Raw genomic sequence first — 20734 nt, 5'->3', positions numbered from 1 at the left:
AAAGGCCTGTTTTAGGTTAGCTTAATGAGCTTTTATAATACAGATGAACTTTAGATTTAAATTTTTTACTTTTTTGCTACTAACCTGACAACCTGTGTTCAGCTGTTGTGTACTGATGTGTTTGCAGTCGTCTGCAGATTATCAGCATGTTGACTGATTGCGTCTTTGACGAAGAGCTATAGTAAGGGAGAGGTGAAATTTTAGCATTCTCTTTAATAAGGAGGGTATTTTTTTAATTTTCAGGTTACTTCGCTTAATTATATTACCACATGTTAAAATACTTTCTACTTACGTATGGCTTTCCTTTCCCCCAGACTTGCCAGATCAAGTGTTAAGGGTTTTTAAGGCTGATCAGCAAAGCCGATACATCATGATCAGCAAGGACACCACGGCAAAGGAAGTGGTCATTCAGGCCATCAGGGAGTTTGCAGTGACTGCCACTCCAGATCAATATTCGCTATGTGAGGTCTCCGTCACACCTGAGGGGGTAATCAAACAAAGAAGGCTTCCAGATCAGCTTTCCAAACTTGCTGATAGGATACAGCTGAGTGGGAGGTATGCAATATCTATCTTTTTAATAAAATTTGTTTACCATCCCCCCTTCAAACCCACTTCAAAATCTAAGAGATGAACACTTTCAAAGAGTCTTTCAAATGAGTAAGTACCCCTGCAGATTAAGAAGTTTTTCCCGTTCGTCCAGGGGTGGCTCAGTGGTTCAGCATCAACCTAGGATCCAGGAGGTCATGGTTCGATTCCCGGTCAGGGCACATGCCCAGGTTGCAGTCTCGATTCCCGGTCGGGGGTGTGCAGGAGGCAGCCGATCAGCGATGATTCTCTCATCATTGATGTTTCTATCTCTCTCTCCCTCTCCCTTCCTATCTCTGAAATCTATAAAGATACATTTTTTTTAAAAAAGTTTTTCCCACTTCACCAAGAATTGCTTTATCAAAGTAAATGCACACGGTAAATTTTGACCCTCAGAAGGGTCTTTGAATGACTTGTTCAAAACAAGGGCACTGTGACCTGAATGATGTTACTCTCCACCAGTGTTCAAGCAGTAACCTTTCAAGCTCACTCTTTAGGACACCGGGCTGGCAGAAGGTAAAGAAAGCCTGAAGGAAAGTACAGATGCTCTCTTACTCTTGGAACTGTACTCTCACAAAAACACTTTCTCAATATTCAACTGCTGTTTGCTCCTGCCTGCCTAACTCTTCTAGGAACTTCATTTATTTAGGCGGAGATGCCTATGACAATGTAACTGGCTAATGCTGTGTATTGTACATTATACTGTGAAAAACACTTCTTAACTCTGCAACCAAACTTTCGTTGCTGCAAAGCTTGGTCCCCTGCTGTGTAAGTGCTTATTTAATACATGTAACTTAGAAGAAAATATCGCACCTGATTTTGTCAGTCTCTTGAATGGTATTTCCATTGATAGATATATGTAATTTGTATTCTCAAAGCACAGATTAGTGAAAGTTAAAAAACTAGTTAAGCTTTGATTCTCATGTAGTCACCAGATTCTGCTCTAACTGAAAATTACGTAGTTCTAATGATCACATTTTTTTTCTGTGATCATGTTTTTTCTATGTTACTCCCATATGGAGTGTTTCATTGTACTTGAATTTTCACATTACACATCTAAACCCCAACAGGATTCATTCCACACTTGTTTCTTGCCGTCACCTGTACCCTCTTCTTCACTTTCGCTTCATTGCCACCCCCGCCACAAGCAGGTAGCGTTGTTTTAGGAGGTCGGTTTTCCTCATTATTATTTCAATGTATATTGACATATCTGTTACCGGGATGGAGTTCTACAAATCCCATGGAGGTGCAGATTCATGATTCACATTCGTTATTCAAGAAAATTATAGATGGAGACATGTCATGGGCTTCATCATAATCAGTACTGGGAACGTTAAATCTGAATATGTCAGTGGCCCAAGGTATGTGTTTTCTGTCATGTTTGCCTTGGTGAAGTATGCAGAAGGCCAGTTTGGCAGAACTCCCTCTGTGCTCATTCTGTTTCTTCCTTTATAAAATCTGACTTAGGGAAAGCATCTGTTTTAAAAAATAAAATCACAGGGCAAACATCTGGATTCTATTTTCAACAAGTTGCTTAAAAGAGAAAGGAGCACTGTCTCTGAGTTCCTGCCTCTACAACTGGTATTAACTAGTCATTAATCTTTGGTAGCCTCTGTTTCCTCATATGAAAAATAGCAATAATACCTGCCCCACTTACTGGTAGAGTTTTTGTGAAAATCAGATATTTAACAGTTTAGTTTTGTTCTACTCAAAGGATCAAATGGGAGAAATAGCTGATAGGTTTTTTTGGTATTTGAATAAGTAAGTAAACTTGGATTGATCCAGTTTGAACCTATCAATAGCTACAGATTGTCTCTGGAAAAATAGAAGGATGACCTGTGTCATCTTCCTGCTTCCCCCTTAGAGCCTATTTCTTTATTTAAACTGAAAATTTTAATTTAGCTATTTTCTGTCACTTTTAGCAAAAAAAGGTAAAATAATCTAGAAATTAAGGAAGGACGAGAAATTAAGGAAGCACCTGGTGCACATGAAATTCCATGTGATTTGTTAGTTTTCATCGGTGACTTCTGGATAGGTGGTTCTGTGATCTGGTGACTGAGGCAGCAGCTACATTCATTTTTTTTTTCTCCACCTGAAGATATGTCTTTATTGATTTCTTAGAGAGAGGGAGGGAGAAAAAAACATCAGTATGAGAGAAACATCAACTGGTTGCCTCCCATACGCACCCAGAGTGGGATTGAACCCGAAACCTAGGAAAGTTCCCTGACCGGGAATCAAACCCATGACCTTTCGGGGTACGGATGCCGCTCCAGCCAACTGAGCCACCAGGCCGGGCAGCAGCTGCATTCTTAATAGTGGAAAAGAATCCTTCCACCATTCACTTCCGTGCGCCCTCAAGCGTCCTGTGGAAAGCAGCAGTGTCCTTGTAAGGCCTGTCCTGAGCCCGCCGCGTCAGCTTTGGTTCTGTGTGTCCCGTAGGTACTACTTGAAAAACAACATGGAAACGGAAACCCTGTGCTCAGACGAGGACGCGCAGGAGCTGCTGAGGGAGAGCCAGATCTCCCTGCTGCAGCTCAGCACCGTGGAGGTGGCCACGCAGCTCTCCATGCGCAACTTCGAGCTCTTCCGCAACATTGAACCCACGGAGTATATAGACGATTTATTTAAGCTGAAATCCAAAGCCAGCTGTGCCAACCTGAAGAGATTTGAAGAAGTCATTAACCAGGAAACATTTTGGGTAGCGTCTGAAATTCTGAGAGAGACAAACCAGCTGAAGAGAATGAAGATCATTAAGCATTTCATCAAGATCGCTCTGCACTGTAGGGAATGCAAGAATTTTAACTCAATGTTTGCAATCATCAGGTAAGAGCATGTTGGTCTTAAGATTCAACTCTATTTGCAGGTTAAAAAACATGTATATCCATCCAGGAATACTGTCTAATTTGTGTAAGTGTAGTGGTTTTCATTGAATCATACTGAACAATTGTATTTCTCTGAATCCTGATTTAAAATCTCTTATATGCTGATTTGGAGCCCGGAAAATGTATATTCACCACTTTTTCTTTTCTTTTTTTTTTAATCTCAGTAACCTTGAGGAAATTATTTGAACTTCTCTGAACATTAGTTTATTTCTCTGTAAAATAACAATCTACCACAGAGTTAGGGAGCGGATTAAATGATATATAGTAGTCCCCCTTATCCATAGTAAACGGACCAGGAGGGTGTAAAGAGAAGAGGAGGGAAACAAGCCCCTGATACTGACCCTGCTTCCACCTACCATTCTTATTACCTAGTTATTAATAGTTCCTTCTGAATCTTTCTGTAAATTATTATGTATAACTAGCATACACACAGAGGTGCTATATGTTATTAAGTCAACAGTGCACTGTTTTACTTCCTTCATTTTGTAAGGATGTCATTTCATTTTATACCACTTTTCCTTTTTTCCTCTCAGTGGCCTAAACCTGGCACCAGTTGCAAGATTGCGAACCACCTGGGAAAAACTTCCCAATAAATATGAAAAGCTATTTCAAGACCTCCAAGACCTATTTGATCCTTCCAGAAACATGGCAAAATATCGCAATGTCCTCAATAGTCAAAACCTGCAGCCTCCCATAATCCCTCTCTTCCCAGTTATCAAGAAGGATCTCACGTTCCTTCATGAAGGTAAATACAAAGCAGAGCATTTCTCCCTTCACTTGTGGAAGCATAGAATAAATGCAGGGATTGAGGAGCACAAACTGGTAGTTACAGTATAGTCACTGGGAGGTAAAGAACAGCATAGAGAATGTAGTCAGTATTATTATAGTAACTATGTATTGTGCCATAGGGGCACTAAAATGATCAGGGGAGATCACTTTGTGAATTTATAATTGTCTAACCACTGTGCTGTGTATACCTGAAACTAACATAAAATAATACTGAATGTCAACTATAATTGAAAAATAATATAATTCAATTTAAAAAAAGAATAACTGCCATGTGATTCCCTTTTTCTTCTTTTCCAATGATAGGAAATGACTCGAAAGTTGACGGGCTTGTCAATTTTGAGAAGCTAAGGATGATTGCAAAAGAAATTCGTCATGTTGGCCGAATGGCTTCGGTTAACATGGACCCTGCCCTCATGTTCCGGACTCGGTGAGTATGTCACCTTCAGTGGCACGTGCGGGGTTAGAGAAGGTTGAGTTTAGAGCTTCTTAATAAATGAGGAATTTTCTTTGAATATTTATATTTGTAGCTTGGCAGAAATTCTGTTAGGTCATGCAGAGAATCTCCATTAAGCTCTAATGTGTAATAAATGTCTTATTCTGTATCAGGAACACTTTTGACTGCCAGTATAAAGTTTGTCCTTCAACATTTTTCATTTAACATGAGGCACAATTATTTGTTCCTTATTTTTCAGAACAATCACTTGTTGAGCTAAAACTCATAGTTGCTGGTATGAACTAAAGTATGTAAATAACCCAAACAGTATTGTTTCAATATGCACACAATGGATTTAGCTGTCAGCATAGTCAAAAATGATCAGTCCAGTGGAGGAGACAACAGGAGTCAGTCTCCTTTGAGAACAAAAAATTCAAATACATTTGTCTTTTGAGCCACGTAGATATTTCTGGTCAGGTTGTGTGTGTGAGGTGACTATGCAGTTTAATGTTTGTGGGCTTCTTGTACTGCTTATTCAGAAGTCTAGTCCTTTCTTTCTGAGCTTGTGATCTTTCTGTCTCTCTTTCTACACCCATGCTTCAATCTCCATGGCTCTCACTTACAGGAAGAAGAAGTGGAGGAGTCTGGGGTAAGTGGTGGAGACTTGCATACCCACACTCAGTTCTTATTCTGTTCATGGCGTTGTTTTCTTACCTGCTGTATTTTCTGATGCTTTGCATTTTTGCATTTTTTTTCTTAACCCTCTCGCTCTAGCAGCATTTCCGTTGGCAAACTGACTTCCAGTTTAATCTGTTGGGGCTTTTGCTTTTGAGGTCATGATCCATGAGAGCTGTGAAATGACTGATGATTGTTCCGGGGAACTGTAGGTCAGACATACTTCTGAGCTTTCAGAAAGATTTTATTTTAACATAATTTCTGTGTTTTGAAGTAGGCAAAGTCGAAAGGGGGGTGAGGGGAGGAAGGATGTGAGGAGGAAAAATTGTGCAATTTAAATTCCATTGCACAGATATTTGAGAAGTAAATATATGTGATATAAAAGCTGCCCCTAGGTATTAAAACTAAATTTTTTTACAGCTTAACTAACTACTGTTTTCATTCTATAAACCAATTCTTTTGAAAAATAATTCTTAACAATTCATGTGCTAGTTTCTATACATATATGTTTACATTTGCATGACCATTATATTAACAGTTTGACCATATTACTTTAGAAACTCACTACATTTAACCCAAGGAATAAGAAAACAATTTAAACATCTAGCTAATTTTTTTAATTTATGTAAAACACCCTTTGTAGGAGAAGTCAGTTTAATGTAAATCCTAATTATAACTGTATTCTTGCATGAGCTTTTACATCTAGTTATTATTATATTATCATTTGCTGGCTTTTATGAGAGAACTGCCTTAAATGCTCTGTAGATGTGAAAAGTAGAATTTCCTAGTTGGAACGAAACAGGCACCAAACATGTATATGTATATATGCAGGATTCTTTTTTAACTTAAAAAAATTAATTCATATTATTCTGTATTCCTTTGTATCAGTTTACTTACCAGAATAAAGCATGTGACCTTTTGAACATAGAATATTTGTGTAAGTCTTAGCCCGTTTCAGAGGTAAAGGAACCCCATGCTAGAGTGAGCTGCATATCTGCCTTTTCGTCTTCCAGGTCCCTCAGCCAGGGTAGTACAAACGCAACGGTGCTAGACGTTGCTCAGACAGGTGGTCATAAAAAGCGCGTGCGCCGTAGTTCCTTTCTCAATGCCAAAAAGCTCTACGAAGATGCCCAGATGGCTCGCAAAGTGAAGCAGTACCTGTCCAACTTGGAGTTAGAGATGGATGAGGAGAGCCTTCAGACACTGTCCCTGCAGTGTGAGCCAGCCACCAACACGCGTGAGTGTTTCCGTCAGGTGCTGCGGGATCTGGCGGGGGTGCAGATTCGCCTCCTGTGCCGTGGCCGGGGGTGACAAAGGGGGGCTTAATGCACGCGGGAAGCAGTCTCCTGACACGCCTTGGGTGCTGCCGTGGAGCACCCTGCAGCCCTGTCCTGGGCTGGGCCCCGCGTCCATCTGTTACGTAGGGGACTGGAGAGAATTCAGCTGGGTTAGTGTGGGGAGGGTGACACCACAGGCTTACTTAGGATGCCTGTTGTTTGGGCTTCATCCCAACACAGCCAGTGTGCAGGCGAGGGACACGTGGGTGGGTGGGTCTCGCGTTGGCACCCCTTGTGTTCTCACAGATGCTTCCAAAGGGATGGGCAACCCGAGAGGGGTGAGGGGCCACCAGGTCAGAGTGGGGCAGAACTAAGTATGGTATGCTGGCCGCCTTTTACCCCCTCTGCCCAGACGGCACCCAGCATTAAGTTCAGCCACCACGTAAAGCAGTAATTCTAATTCTGCTGCACAGTGAACTACAGCTCAGCCTAATGTGAGGCTTCCCAGCCTTTAAAAAATCTGGCCAGGCTGGAAATGGAGGCAATTTTCTCTTTATTTGCATCTGTAGAGTGTCCTCCCAAAAAATGTATGCACGTACTTGCAATAATTATAAAGTCAATGTTTGTTAAAATACGTTTCATTTTTAAAATTGAGCTATTAGCTGTTAAAGTGTATATACAGTTTTGGGGGGACACCTGTACATCTGTAGGACAGAGGCATTTTATATTTGGGGCATGGCTCGGTCTTTTATGGGCAAGTTTGAAGATACCGTCTATAGAATATGAATGTTATGTAGGTGACTTGAGAGAATTCAAGTCATTCAGGCTTACCCAGGCACTCCACTATGGAAGCTCTGTGGGTCCTGATGAAGAGCCTTTCCTCTGAGGTCAGATCGGTTGAGTTCACATCCTGTTCTCCCCTCTCCCTAGCAAGGTCACCTTAGGTAGGTTCCTTGAGCTCCCTAATCCTTAGCTTCTTTATGGGTGAATTGCAGGAAGTATACTTATGTCATCGAGTTGCTTTTAATATTAATGCATGATACATACAGCATTTAATTGCCCTATTAAATTGGTTTGCTTTTTATCTGCCATGAAATTATACACTCAGTATAGTATTCAGGCAGCATTGGCTGCTCTTAACTAACACAGTTCTACCCCATAGAAGAGAGAATGTGAGAGTAAAAAGATTATAGTTAATAGCATTTATTAAGTAAAAACTAAGCTCATATATGCCACGGGCTTTTGAACACCATTTTAGAAACATAATTCTAACAATTTTCCTGTTGTAGTTTTTATGATATACTTGTGTGTGTTTTTAATATACACACACATGATGTGTTGAATTATCCATATTTTTCAATTTTTAATGTGGTCTTTAATAGAAGAATCATCTTTTGAGATAGTTAGTTTCATAAGGTAAATATCTTTTCCCTGTTATGCCTTCAATATTTTCTGTAACTAGGGTTCTCCCCCTGCCCCCATATCTGTCCTTTACGTAGACAACAGGAAAAAAAAGACACATTTTAGGATCTTGCCTTCAGAAAACACTCACGTAGTTCTAAAATTATCTTGTATGTAGCTACTAACATCTTAAATTTCTTGTTTTATTTTCAAACCAAAAAATTATCAGTGCCTAAGAATCCTGGTGACAAAAAGCCTGTCAAAACTGAGACCTCCCCGGTGGCCCCGAGGGCAGGGTCACAGCAGAAAGCCCAGCCCCAGCCCCAGCCCCAGCCGCCACAACCACCACATAAAGCCAACCAAGGGCTGCAGGTCCCCGCTGTGTCCCTCTATCCTTCACGAAAGAAGGTGCCCGTGAAGGACCTTCCACCCTTCGGTAGGTGACTAAATTCATGTTCTCTTTGCTGCTATTCACTGTCATGATTTTCAGGTTAGGGGAAAATGCTTGTCTTGGATAACTTTGTCTAATATTCTCGAGTCTCTCCCTGATTATTACCTCTTAATAGATCATCAATGTTGAGTAAGTTAAACTTTACCTTTCTCGGTAGAAGGTACTGATTTGATGGAGTATCTCATTTACTTGTGCTCATTTGTCATAGTGGAGGATGGGGGCATGGAATGGGGAAATTATGCTTTTACTAATTTAATTTTTAATGAGTACAGAAGTTGCTTTGTCCATATAGATTACCTAAACTAGTTTTGTCCATAAATTTTTTTTTTTTTAACTCGGGAGGGTGAGCTTTTTGCTCATGATATCCACTCACCAAACTCAAAAATACCTCCTAACAGCCAAAATTATTTTGCATAAAATATGCTGGTTCCCATATATATATATATATATATATATATATATGAAAGAAAGGAAACAATATTAATAAAAGGAAAAATTTTTTTGAAAACTAGTAGCAAAGAGTTTACTTAGATAAAATAGGGTTTTGGTAACTAGGATAGTTCCTGCCCCATTACAACCTGTCTTTATGAGTTGGGCAAGAGTTTTATAGTAAATCCTTTGGCCCAATCCTTTGGATCAGCAAGTGTCCTATCCTTAGAGTCTGGGGAAGATTGAGAAAAGAATACCTTTACTTGACATTTTCCCTCTCAAATAAATGTTTGGATTGCTGCCCCTGTCACAAACAACCTGAATTTCATGTTTCTTGTCCACTGTCTTATTGCTACTCATATATTCCTAAATTCCCTGCAATCTGACTTCTATTTCCTCTTTTACACTGAACTTATATAGCAGTTTATCACTCTTCCTTTTACCAAAATGGAACCTATTAGCCCAAATATAGATGTGCCTGAATATATAAAATACTATCCCCCACTTTCCCAGAGAGAGTATTTCTCAAAATGTTTTAGGCCTATTTGAATTTATGAACTTTAAAAATGTGGATGAGATAGTCATGTGTCTTATGATAATTAGTTTGACATAAATATTCAGTCACATAATAATAAAATATTAATTTAAAGATGCTGAACTGCCCCCACTCTAATTCATGAAATAATTTTGTTCTAAATACTTCATGCATTTTTTTTAAATTTAAAATGTATCTTTATTGATTTCAGAGAGAGGAAGGGAGAGGGGGAGAGAGAGAGAGACAGTGAGAGAGAGAGAGAGACATCAATGAAGAGTCATTGATCGACTGCCTCCCGCATGCCCCCCCTGCTGGGGATCGAGCCCGAAACCCCGGCATGTGCCCTGACCGGGAATCGAGCCAATATCACCTGGATCATAGGCCGATGCTCAACTGCTGAGCCACGATAGCCAGGCCCTTTCTGCATTTTTAAATTAGAGTTTTTGTCATCACTATACCCACTTTTGAACTGGAACAGTTTTCTAAGGCATAGCATCCTCACATTCATCTATACTGTTCAAAAGACAGCGCTCTTTGAATCTGTGTATAATGCTCGCCTTGGAAATTTTTCAAAATCAAAACTATTTACTTATAAAGCTTCAGTGTAGCTCAGATTTTCATGCATCCTGTGTATTTAAGCATCTATACATACAATTAAAATATTGCCTTAAAGGTGATTTAAAAGATTGTATTAAAACAACATAAGCACATGAGGTGAAATGAATTAAATCTTTGTTAAATTTCATTGCTTCCTTTTTAATGGATTCTGTTAAGAACATTAAAACTAGCATTTTACTGAGATAGTTTCAGTCTATGATGCCTTCCCAAGTATCTTTTTGTTGTTCAAAATTCGGTCATGGAGAGTGGCTCATAATATTTACTTTGTAAAATATTTTAATGTGACTCCCTCATTTCTAAAATGTTTCTTTTTAAAAAAATCACTGTATAATGACATGTATAATCCTTCTTTCTTTTCCAGCCCTCATTTTACTTGATCCCAGATGGCACTGGGTCACTCCCTTTGACCTTCTGTGAACCTTCCTCTGTGGTGTCTGTGGGTCTCCTCCTCCTGCTTTCTCTTTCATCTATTTATTTGAGCAAATATTAACTGAATGGAATTCCTTAAGAGTTTTCTCATTTGCTTTTTTAGGACTTCCTTTTAGCTCTTGGCTCTTGACTTTTCTCTCATCGTTCCACTTTCCCTGAGCTAACATATCCAACAACATCAAAATACCTGTTTCCAACTCAGACCTCACTTCTTAGTAATAAATATATATATATATATTTTAATTATTGTTGTCTAACATATTGCTGAATAAAGATGGTGACTACATTAAGATTTAGAACCTAAAGTAAAATATCAAAAACAGTCCATTTCTAGGCTCTGGCAGATATCAGTCAGAAACCAAACTGGAGGTATCTTGTGTCTTCTATAAGCTTATGGTCCATACTGTGAAGAGTACAAAGACCATTGAAATTGTAAAAGCTTGAATCTAAATGTAATATTAAATCTTAACACAAAAAAGGTTAACTTATTTATTTGCTTTCTCTTAAAGGCATCAACTCTCCACAAGCTTTAAAGAAAATTCTTTCTTTGTCTGAAGAAGGCAGTCTGGAGCGTCACAAGAAACAAGCAGAAGATACGATATCAAATGCATCTTCACAGCTTTCTTCTCCTCCCACTTCTCCTCAAAGTTCTCCAAGGAAAGGTAGATTAAATTACTTATTATTTCTCTTTATAGCAATCTATACTTTTCAGCTGTAATAAATTCCAGAGTTATATATATCATTTTTTAGGTTATACAGTAGAGTCATTTATTTTTAATCTTATACTAAGTCGTTTTAAACTTATAACTGTATATATAAAGCCTTCCAAAAATATATTTAAATTTTTATTGATTGTAAGTGTGGAAATAATTTTTGTACTAAAAGCTGTTCTAACTAAATATGATTATATAACATTAATTACAGAGTAGAGAGCTTTAAAAACATAAGAAAAACTAATGCCTTCCTGATTTATTTTTTTTCGTTGTATTAACACAGGTCTTGATTACCTTCTGTGTTGCTACCTCTTTTTATTTTTAAAAAGGTTAAATTTTAGGCAGTCAAACCCTCCTCCTTCCATCGGTGCTTTCTTATATTAGAATAATAGATCTGCCACATAGCCCTGCAGGCTACTTTCTTCCCTTGCCCTTTAATTGAATGGGTATAAACTAGTAATAATAAATGGTTAAGACCGTTTCCCCAAGAAGGAGGCCCCAAAAGATCAATAAATTGTGAGATTTCACTGAATCAACAAGTACCTCTCTGCTTTACTTTTTAGACATTTCAGACGTCTGTGCATTTTGTGTGGGCATCAGCCTCTACTGTTCTTGTTAAACGGATCTGAATTCTTTTCTCGTCCCGTTGTCAGGTGGCAGTGGCAATCAGCTGAGATCTTTTGGCTCCGGGCAGTTGGACTTAACCAGTTCCTCCTCTTCTCTTGGAAGTGAGAACAGTAACAAGAATAACAATGCACCTCGGACCTATGGGATAGGTGGGGTTTATAGAACCAAAAGCGGGGCGGGAAAGAGAGGAATCATCTCAGTGGTTACGGAAAATGGGAGAATCCTCTAAATGTCAAGTGCTCCGTCTGAGTGATGATGAGATTTTTTTTGGGGGGGTTTTTTTTGAGCAAGCTGTTCAGGGGAGGTTTTAAATCTTGTCTGTCAGAACTTGTAGTGTGGTTTATAAAAAGACATTTCATAGATGAACACATTAAATCTTATCAAGACCTGTGCAACCTTTAAAAAGTAAATCAGGAATTAACAAGTTACTGAAAGAACAGGGAAGTACTATTTAGAGAATAAATTTAGCAACATTTAGGTGCTCTAGAGTTAACTTTTTTAGTAGATAAGTGGCATTCGAAAATTGCATTGCATACATATAATTATGTAAAATCAATATTTTAAGTAATATGAGATCCTTAGTAATGTTGTAAAAATGAATACTGAGAAAGAAGATTTGGGGTTGTTGTTTTTTATTATTAAAAATATCCAAGATAGGCCTCTTTTGTGACTTTCAAAAATTATTTTTAGCAACAAAGGGAATTTAAGGGCTCTCTAGGTCAAGATGTGGACATCTGTTTAGACATTTTAAAGTAACGTCTAGGGTGAAAGTGGAGATTTTGTACATTACATCCTTTAAAACAACTGGCTTTTATGCGATTTGTCCAATATATTATTAATGTTAAAAAACCAAGTGACAGAAATCCAAAGATATTTTTTCAGGTTTTATTCCTTACTCTTATTTGTCCATTTAAAATTATAAATATTTCCAGTTGAATTATTCTATGCTGTAAAGTTCTAAAAATTGGAAACAAGATTACTGACTTGGCAGTTTGCAAAAAATATACTTTAAAATCTGACCATAGTTATTCTTCATAGTTTCTTCTATAGAGACTGACAGTAGTTTAATCTGTATTTATGAGAGCTAAGAATAGTCGAGTAGCACCATGATTTCTGCATTATTTCCTGGTTCACATAGCAGGGTTTTCTTTTTTCCTCTAATCTTTCATTAAGCAAGTTAAGCTTCGTTCTAGTATAAATTTACTTTGTCTCAGTCGCCTGCTCTCCACAAGTAAAATGCATTTTTCCTCACTTTGGTATTGCTCTCTTTGGCCTACATTTGGTTTTCGCTTTTGTTTCGGAGACTCTGGTTTTATGTTATAAACCTACAGCGTCTAATTAATATGGTTGTCTTTCCCATGCAGGCTACACCCTGGCTCCCAGCGGTACTGTGGATAATTTTTCAGATTCTGGTCACAGTGAAATTTCTTCACGATCCAGCATTGTCAGCAATTCTTCCTTTGACTCGGTGCCGGTCTCGCTGCATGATGAGAGGCGCCAGAGGCATTCTGTCAGCATCGTGGAAGCAAACCTAGGCGTGAGCAGGACGGAGAGGAGGACCCCGATTGAGCCCGACCAGTACAGCTTAGGGTAGGCACCTTTTCTCGAGCGCTCTTTTACATCCTTTCTTTCCTCCCTTAAGAATGAGTCCTTTTTTCTAGATGCGTATTTCCATTTATTTTACATAACGCCTAAGAACTTTTCTCCCTTGCCAGTGACTGGTATTCACAGGATCTGGATTACTAAGTGCCCGGCTATTTCTGTTGTGCTTTTTCATGCTGTTTTTGCTGTGCTCTCAGAGTTAGGTTTTTTTCTTACTGGAACGCCATTGTCCTGTGCTGAAGGCAGGGTGGCTTTAGCGTGTGCCTCAGTTCCTTGGCATGAGCTGCCTTCCTGAAATGTTCAGATTAGATTGAGCCTTGTAAGGAAAATGTTCCTTTATTCTAAGCAAGTAATTGTTCTTTTCCTGCTGTGTTTACTTTATGGTGATGGCAAGGTGAGAAAATTGGGCAGAACTGGCCCCTGTCATGCAGTCCAGTGATGCTTTCATCTTATCCCTGGAATGAAAGAGAGCCACCTTTCTAGGAAAAAGTATTTTGGTTTTACCATAAGTGTATTAGTTGACAATCTTGCTTTTTCTTTTCCATTTCTTTTGACCACTTAGGTCCTACGCACCAGTGTCCGAGAGTCGGGGCTTATACGCTACAGCGACAGTAATTTCTTCTCCAAGCACAGAGGAGCTGTCCCAAGACCAGGGGGATCGCGCTTCACTCGATGCTGCCGACAGCGGCCGTGGGAGTTGGACCTCGTGCTCAAGTGGTTCCCATGATAATATACAGACCATCCAGCACCAGAGAAGCTGGGAGACACTTCCATTCGGGCACACTCACTTTGATTATTCAGGAGATCCTGCAAGTGTATGGGCCTCAAGCAGCCATATGGACCAAATCATGTTTTCTGATCATAGCACAAAATATAACAGGCAAAATCAAAGTAGAGAGAGTCTTGAACAAGCCCAGTCTCGGGCAAGCTGGGCCTCTTCCACAGGCTACTGGGGAGAAGACTCAGAAGGTGACACAGGGACAATAAAGCGAAGGGGTGGCAAAGATGTTTCCATTGAAGCCGAAAGCAGCAGCATGCCGTCTGTGACCACAGAGGAAACCAAGCCTGTCCCCATGCCTGCCCATATAGCTGTGACATCAACTACTGCAAAGGGACTTATTGGTAAGATTATGGGGGAGATCATCATGTCTGGATCGTGGCTTTAACATATCAAAAGTAAAATCGTGTTTGTGGTTCTTTTTCCTCATTTCCCCCATTGCTTATAAGGCTTGAAATGAACTGTGGTTAAGAGCGCAGGTCCTGTGGTCAGGTGCATATCATTATTTTCCAGCGTAGTGTGCATGCCGTGCTCCTTGGCTATCAGAATCAGGAATCAGTAGGTTGTCGTTATGGTTATTTTCTGGTCTCATATTGATCTTTTTAGCTGAAAATTATCAAGAAGGATGACCATTCTCTGTAGAGGAAGAATTTTTAATTGAAGCTTTTAAATATTTTATTATTCTATTTTGCTCCCTTGAATTGTACTTAGAACTTTATACTTTGCATATTTAAAAATCTTCTTGATTGTGTTATGCAGACAGATTATTTTTGTGCTAAACAGATTCTCTCTGCACTACGGAACGAGGGAGAGGGTGCTAAGAGAACGTAATGAGCAAGAGCTTAAGAGTCAGGCGGATTGGGGTTGGAATCGGTGTTCTCCTTTTCTAGCTTTGTGGCATTGGGCAATGCACTGAACTGTCTGTTTCCTCATCTGTAAAATGAGTTTAGTAATTTCTACTAATACAGTTGGTGTGAGGATTAAAGGAATTCTCTGCGAAGCACTTGGAATAGCTCCCAGATAGCAACTGATAAGTGAGTGAAAGATGCTATTGCTTTGCTGCTGCTTCTGTTGTGAAGTGTCTCATGTTCCCCCAGTCCCTTGAGATGAATTTTCTGTGGTATATTCATTGTGTGTACAACCGAAGTATAGAAACACATTATTGAATAGAGAGTGAGAAAATCCAGAGTGTAATCATTAGAAACATCACTTTTATTAGTAGGGAAACTGTACTTATTTACCATGTAAATAGTCATGGGTGGATGTCAAATTTAATATCCTTTTCAAATGTATAAGGAGATAACTATTAATACCTGTTCTTAGGTTGCAAATTTTAAAACTCTTTCTTTTAGCAAACTAATACTCAGACTTTTTAATGCAAAGGAAAGAAAAATGATTTTTTAGTTCCTAACAGTTGAGTCTAGAAAGTTCAAGAAAATAAAACTGCTTTTACTCGCCTTTACAGATTTCATGTTCTATCTAGGTCATGAACATTAATCACAGGATTTTAAGAGAACTACATACCTTACACATAGTTTTAGAGTTTTTAAATTTGCATCATTTTTGGTGCCACTTTTCCAATTTTTTATTTTTTAAGCAAAGGACTTTGTTGGTTTTTTTTTCATTGATTATTAGCATTTCTAGGTCAAAGAAGCTGATCTGACAGTTGAGAGCAGGTAGATGGCGTCGCTGTCAAGCGCCCCTGGGCTTTTGCTTTGAGAGATGCTTCTGAGTGCCCATAGCTCCTGGCTGCCACTACTGACCTACTAGATGAGTGTAAAATAAACATGATGGGACTATATTTAGAAAAGTATTTTAATTCACTGTGTTCCAAAGTGGGCCCAAGACCTGAAGTAATGTGAAATTATTCTCTGCCTGATAAGGGAAAACGCCCAGCAGAGAGAGGCTCCGCCTGCCTGCTCCCTGGGGCAGGGAGAGAGGAAGGAACGTTTACCAGGCACTGCCAGCAAGTTGCAGGCATAGTACTGGGTACCTTTTATGTTCTCTTTGCTTAATCTTTCCAATAAACCCAAGGGATGGGTGTTACCCTTATTGCTATTTTATAGTTAAGCCAAGTCTTGAAGTAGTTGACTTAAAGTACCGAGACTGCCTGGCAGCTCCTCTCGCCCATTGTTTGGCCACGCGGAGAAAACCACTGTGAGCGTTTGGTTTGTTAGCGTCCACTCCCCCGCCGGCCCCGTGCCCATCTCTGTCCCATGTCACACTGCGTGCTGTCTTAGTAATAATTCTATAGGTGTTTACGGACGTTGGTGGCGTGAAGCCCCCTTCCAGAGCATTTTGTAATGGCTGGTGCCTTGTCTCCACTGCAGCGCGAAAGGAGGGCAGGTATCGAGAGCCCCCGCCCACCCCTCCAGGCTACATCGGAATCCCCATCACCGACTTCCCAGAAGGACATCCCCATCCCGCCAGGAAGCCCCCGGACTACAACGTGGCGCTGCAGCGATCCCGGATGCTGGCCCGGCCCTCGGACGCGGCCGGGGCCCCCGCGCCCCCGCCGCACGCGCACCCCGCCGGCGGCAGGCCCGCGAGCAAGCCCCAGTGGCACAAGCCCAGCGAGTGCGACCCGCGCCTCGCCCCCTATCAGACCCAGGGGTTTTCCACCGAGGAGGACGGTACATACTCTTAAAGCCCTGAAGTTAGATGTGTTCGCTTACGCCGCCCGTAAGCGCGCCGGGGTGCTTGTGCTTTCACACCCTGATCGCTGTGTCCCCAGACACACCCCGCACGTTTTATAGTTGGGGTTCCGAAGGGAGGGTCAGAGCTTTCGTGTGTGTGTGTGTGTGTGTGTGTTCTAAAGTGCTCGAGAAATACTAAAGATTGTGGAAGCAGTCGCTTGTGATGAAGCGTGTGCATGACTGGATTTCCCTCCTCATTCTCAGTGTCCTGTGGAAAGGTTATATTTGGACTTTTAATGAGTTCCAAAGGAAAGGGAGGAATACACTTCTCTGTAACTTTTTTGCCTGCCTTCTACAATTCTGCCTCCAGCTGTGAAGAGGAAGAGGGAGATCCTGCCCCAATCTCCTTTCTTTCTTTGAGTTTTCATTTAACATGTTTTGGTATGCAAATAATCACAGTAAAAAGCAAAACATGAACAATGAAAATTAGTTATAATCCTCATCATTTGTAGATAATCACTATTAACATTTCATTGTAGCCTCTTCCAGACTTTTTTTATCTGGATGTGAGTGTACATTATTTTTAAAGTCATGCTGTTTTATAACTTTTGTCACTGAATTCATTAACTTTCCAACCTATAAATAGATAATGGATACATTTTATATTGTGTGTATATATTTATTTATTTCCTTTTTAAAAAATATATATTGATTTCAGAGAGAGGAAGGGAGAGGGAAAGAGAGAGAGAGAAACATCAATGATGAGAGAGTCATTGATCGCCTGCCTCCTGCACATCTCCTACTGGGGATCAAGCCCGCAACCCTGCATATGCCCTGACCGGGATCAAACCACGATCTCCTGGATCCTAGGTCGATGCTCAAACTACTGTGCCACGCCGGCCAGGCATTGCGTGTATATATTTAAATAGATGCATCATATATGCTTTATTTTAAAGTTTTTATTAATAATCATCACCTAGAGAAAAAGGGAAGGATTTTAAGTGAGGCATACTAACAAGAATAGCTATGGTATTTTTATTTAGCACATCAGTGAACATATCTTCTCCCAGCGCAAGAATGACTTATTTGCTCATCGCTTTTTCTTTCCTTCCCGGTTGTGTTTGCAGAAGATGAACAAGTATCTGCTGTTTGAGGCACAGGCTTTTCTGGATCCAGAGTGAGCCACCTGCAAGGAGAGCACAAGAAGACGTCCCTAGCATCGGAGCCTTGGAACTCACATTCTGAGGATGGTGGACCAGTTTGCCTCCTTCCCTGCCTTAAAAGCAGCATGGGGCTTCTTCTCCCCTTCTTCCTTTCCCCTTTGCATGTGAAATACTGTGAAGAAATTGCCCTGGCACTTTTCAGACTTTGTTGCTTGAAATGCACAGTGCAGCAATCTTCAAGTTCCCACTGTTGCTGCCTGCCACATCACACAGTATCATTCCAAATTCCAAGATCATCACAACAAGATGATTCACCCTGGCTGCACTTCTCAATGCCTGGAAGGATTTTTTTAAATCTTCCTTTTAGATTTCAATCCAGTCCTAGCACTTGGTCTCATTGTGGTAATGAGAAAAGCTAGCCATTGAACTTCTCGGGGCCTTTAACCCACCAAGGAAGACAAAGGAAAACAATGAAATCCTTTGAGTACAGTGCTTGTCCACTTGTTTACAATGTCCTCCTTTCTTTTTTTCTTTTTTTTTTTAAATGAATTTAAAGATTGTGTTCAGAGAGTAAATGTTATATCCATTTAATAAGTACAGTATTATTTTGAACCTTTAAGTAGGGTTGTTGCCAGCCTGGGTTTCTAAAAAACCAAATATGCCGGACAGGGTGTGGTCACACCAAGAAGAAGGGAAGACCTGGCTTGTGACCCTGTCTTCCCGTGTCCTTCAGGCCTCACCTGTGAAGTGCCCTATCCTGGAGAAGTATAAACTGTTAGCCAATTACTCAGATACCGAGACACCCATCCACTCCTTCCCCAGTGGGTGGGGTTCTTCTGTAAAACTGTTTGCACATGGCCAGGGGAGGGAAATGGGACTCTTGTGTCCTGTGTCTGAGCCTTATGGAGTGCAGGACAGTGTCATTTGAGGGTGTGTCCTGCTCCATTGAGATGGATGGCAAACCCCTTTTTTTATTTTTAAGTTATGTTTCTTTGATTTTTGTTAATTTAGTTTTAGGGATTTTCCTTTGTTTTTCAAGAGAAACGTTTATAACTGGATAGCATTGCAGTGAAAGCAGCTTGGGATGTTGGAGCTAATGCCAGCTGTTAATACTGCTCTTTCAGGACAGCCTCCTTTTACTGAATTGGCATTAGGGAATAAACAAGCCTTTAACGTGGTCAAAGATCAAAAGATCCAAAACCTGGTGAGATGCGCCAGCCTTTGCCAGGTGGGTTAGTCACCAAAGACTAGCCTGGAAGTGGCTTAATGGACGGATGGGTAGAGAAGACCTAAGTGTAGCAACCACCTGCTCACAGCTGCTATTAACCCTATAATGACTGAAATGACCCCTCCACTCTATATTTTTGTGTTGTTTTTGCACAGACTCCGGAAAAGTGAAGGCTGCCAATCCGAGTAGTACTCAAATGTGAGGAACTGCTGGTCTTGGATTTTTTTTCCATTAAATTCAGCTGATCATATTGATCAGTAGATAAACGTAAATAGCTTCAAATTTTAAAAAAGTCGAAATGCAGTGTTTTTTCACTGTATCAAACAATGTCAGTGCTTTATTTAATAATTCTCTTCTGTCTCATGGCATTTGTCTACTTGCTTATATATTACATTGTCAATTAAGCATTTGTAATTTTACATGTAATATGCATTATTTGCCAGTTTTATTATATAGGCTATGGACCTCATGTGCATATAGAAAGACAGAAATCTAGCTCTACCACAAGTTGCACAAATGTTATCTAAGCATTAAGTAATTGTAGAACATAGGACTGCTAATCTCAGTTCGCTCTGTGATGTCACGTGCAGAATGTACAATTAACTGGTGATTTCCTCATACTTTTGATACTACTTGTACCTGTATGTCTTTTAGAAAGACATTGGTGGAGTCTGTATCCCTTTTGTATTTTTAATACAATAATTGTACATATTGGTTATATTTTTGTTGAAGATGGTAGAAATGTACTATGTTTATGCTTCTACATCCAGTTTGTATAAGCTGGAAAATAAATAAATATAACATAAAGCCTTGTCTATATTTTTAATGACTCGTGCATGCTTTTTATTATCAAAGTGTAATGAAGCCCTTGGGTCTCACAGCAGGGCCAAATCCTTGGGAGCGTGAGAAGACCTGGCCTCTTTAGCCCCCAAACTACCCAATAGCCTGCTCTTTTAGGTAGCTTTCTGTTGATTCAGAGAAGACATTAGTATCATTAATATTAACAAAACAAAACCATGTTCAGAATCCACAGTGTTCCTTGAGATTCAGTGAAAAAATGAAGATGATACCGCTATATATTTACATAGCATTTGTCTCTCAACATTTTCCAATCTCTGTGGGACCTAATATTTGGATCCCCAGGATACGTACTGAGAAACAGGACCTTAGGGGCCCAAGATCATGACCACGAATGCTACAATTTAGCTAATGATTTGAGACTAATGAGTACATAAAATATCACTGTTACGTCTATGAGTTCTCATGTGTGGTAAGTCTGAATAATAATTCAGTCTATCAGAAGGGCACCTATATTTAAAAAGGTAAAAGTCAGTTAAGCAGCAAGCTTGAAGCACATTTTGAAATCAAGAACTCATTTCTTATCCTCAAGCAGACATGAATGAAAGGACTATCCATCACTCACTGGGAAGCCTCAGAAGTAGGAGTGGAACATATGGGAGCATGGGCACCAAACAGGAGGAAA

General features: G+C 39.9%; 1 protein-coding gene across 9 annotated transcripts in view; it reads left to right on the top strand.

Moving 5' to 3' along the window:
• The window catches only part of RAPGEF2 (Rap guanine nucleotide exchange factor 2), a 218203-nt gene extending 198145 nt beyond the window's left edge, over positions 1–20058 (top strand). For 4 of the 9 annotated variants that reach the window (XM_087816523.1, XM_087816522.1, XM_087816528.1 and 1 more), the window contains 13 exons: positions 315–555; positions 3025–3408; positions 4001–4212; positions 4560–4683; positions 5315–5338; positions 6378–6601; positions 8272–8478; positions 11014–11166; positions 11871–11993; positions 13209–13434; positions 14009–14568; positions 16555–16857; positions 17988–20058. In XM_087816523.1, the coding sequence (XP_087672649.1) occupies positions 315–555; positions 3025–3408; positions 4001–4212; positions 4560–4683; positions 5315–5338; positions 6378–6601; positions 8272–8478; positions 11014–11166; positions 11871–11993; positions 13209–13434; positions 14009–14568; positions 16555–16857; positions 17988–18013 (2807 nt within the window). In that variant the 3' untranslated portion in view covers positions 18014–20058. The remainder of the gene's footprint in view (positions 1–314; positions 556–3024; positions 3409–4000; positions 4213–4559; positions 4684–5314; positions 5339–6377; positions 6602–8271; positions 8479–11013; positions 11167–11870; positions 11994–13208; positions 13435–14008; positions 14569–16554; positions 16858–17987) is intronic. The other 5 variants (XM_087816527.1, XM_087816526.1, XM_087816530.1 and 2 more) reach the window with 3 other exon arrangements.
• The last annotated feature ends 676 nt before the right edge of the window (positions 20059–20734 follow it).

This window comes from Miniopterus natalensis, chromosome 4 (genome assembly GCF_054644295.1).
Source record: "Miniopterus natalensis isolate mMinNat1 chromosome 4, mMinNat1.hap1, whole genome shotgun sequence".
Lineage (NCBI taxonomy): Eukaryota > Metazoa > Chordata > Mammalia > Chiroptera > Miniopteridae > Miniopterus > Miniopterus natalensis.
Note: the sequence above shows the minus strand (reverse complement) of the source record. Positions and strands in the feature narration are given on the sequence as shown.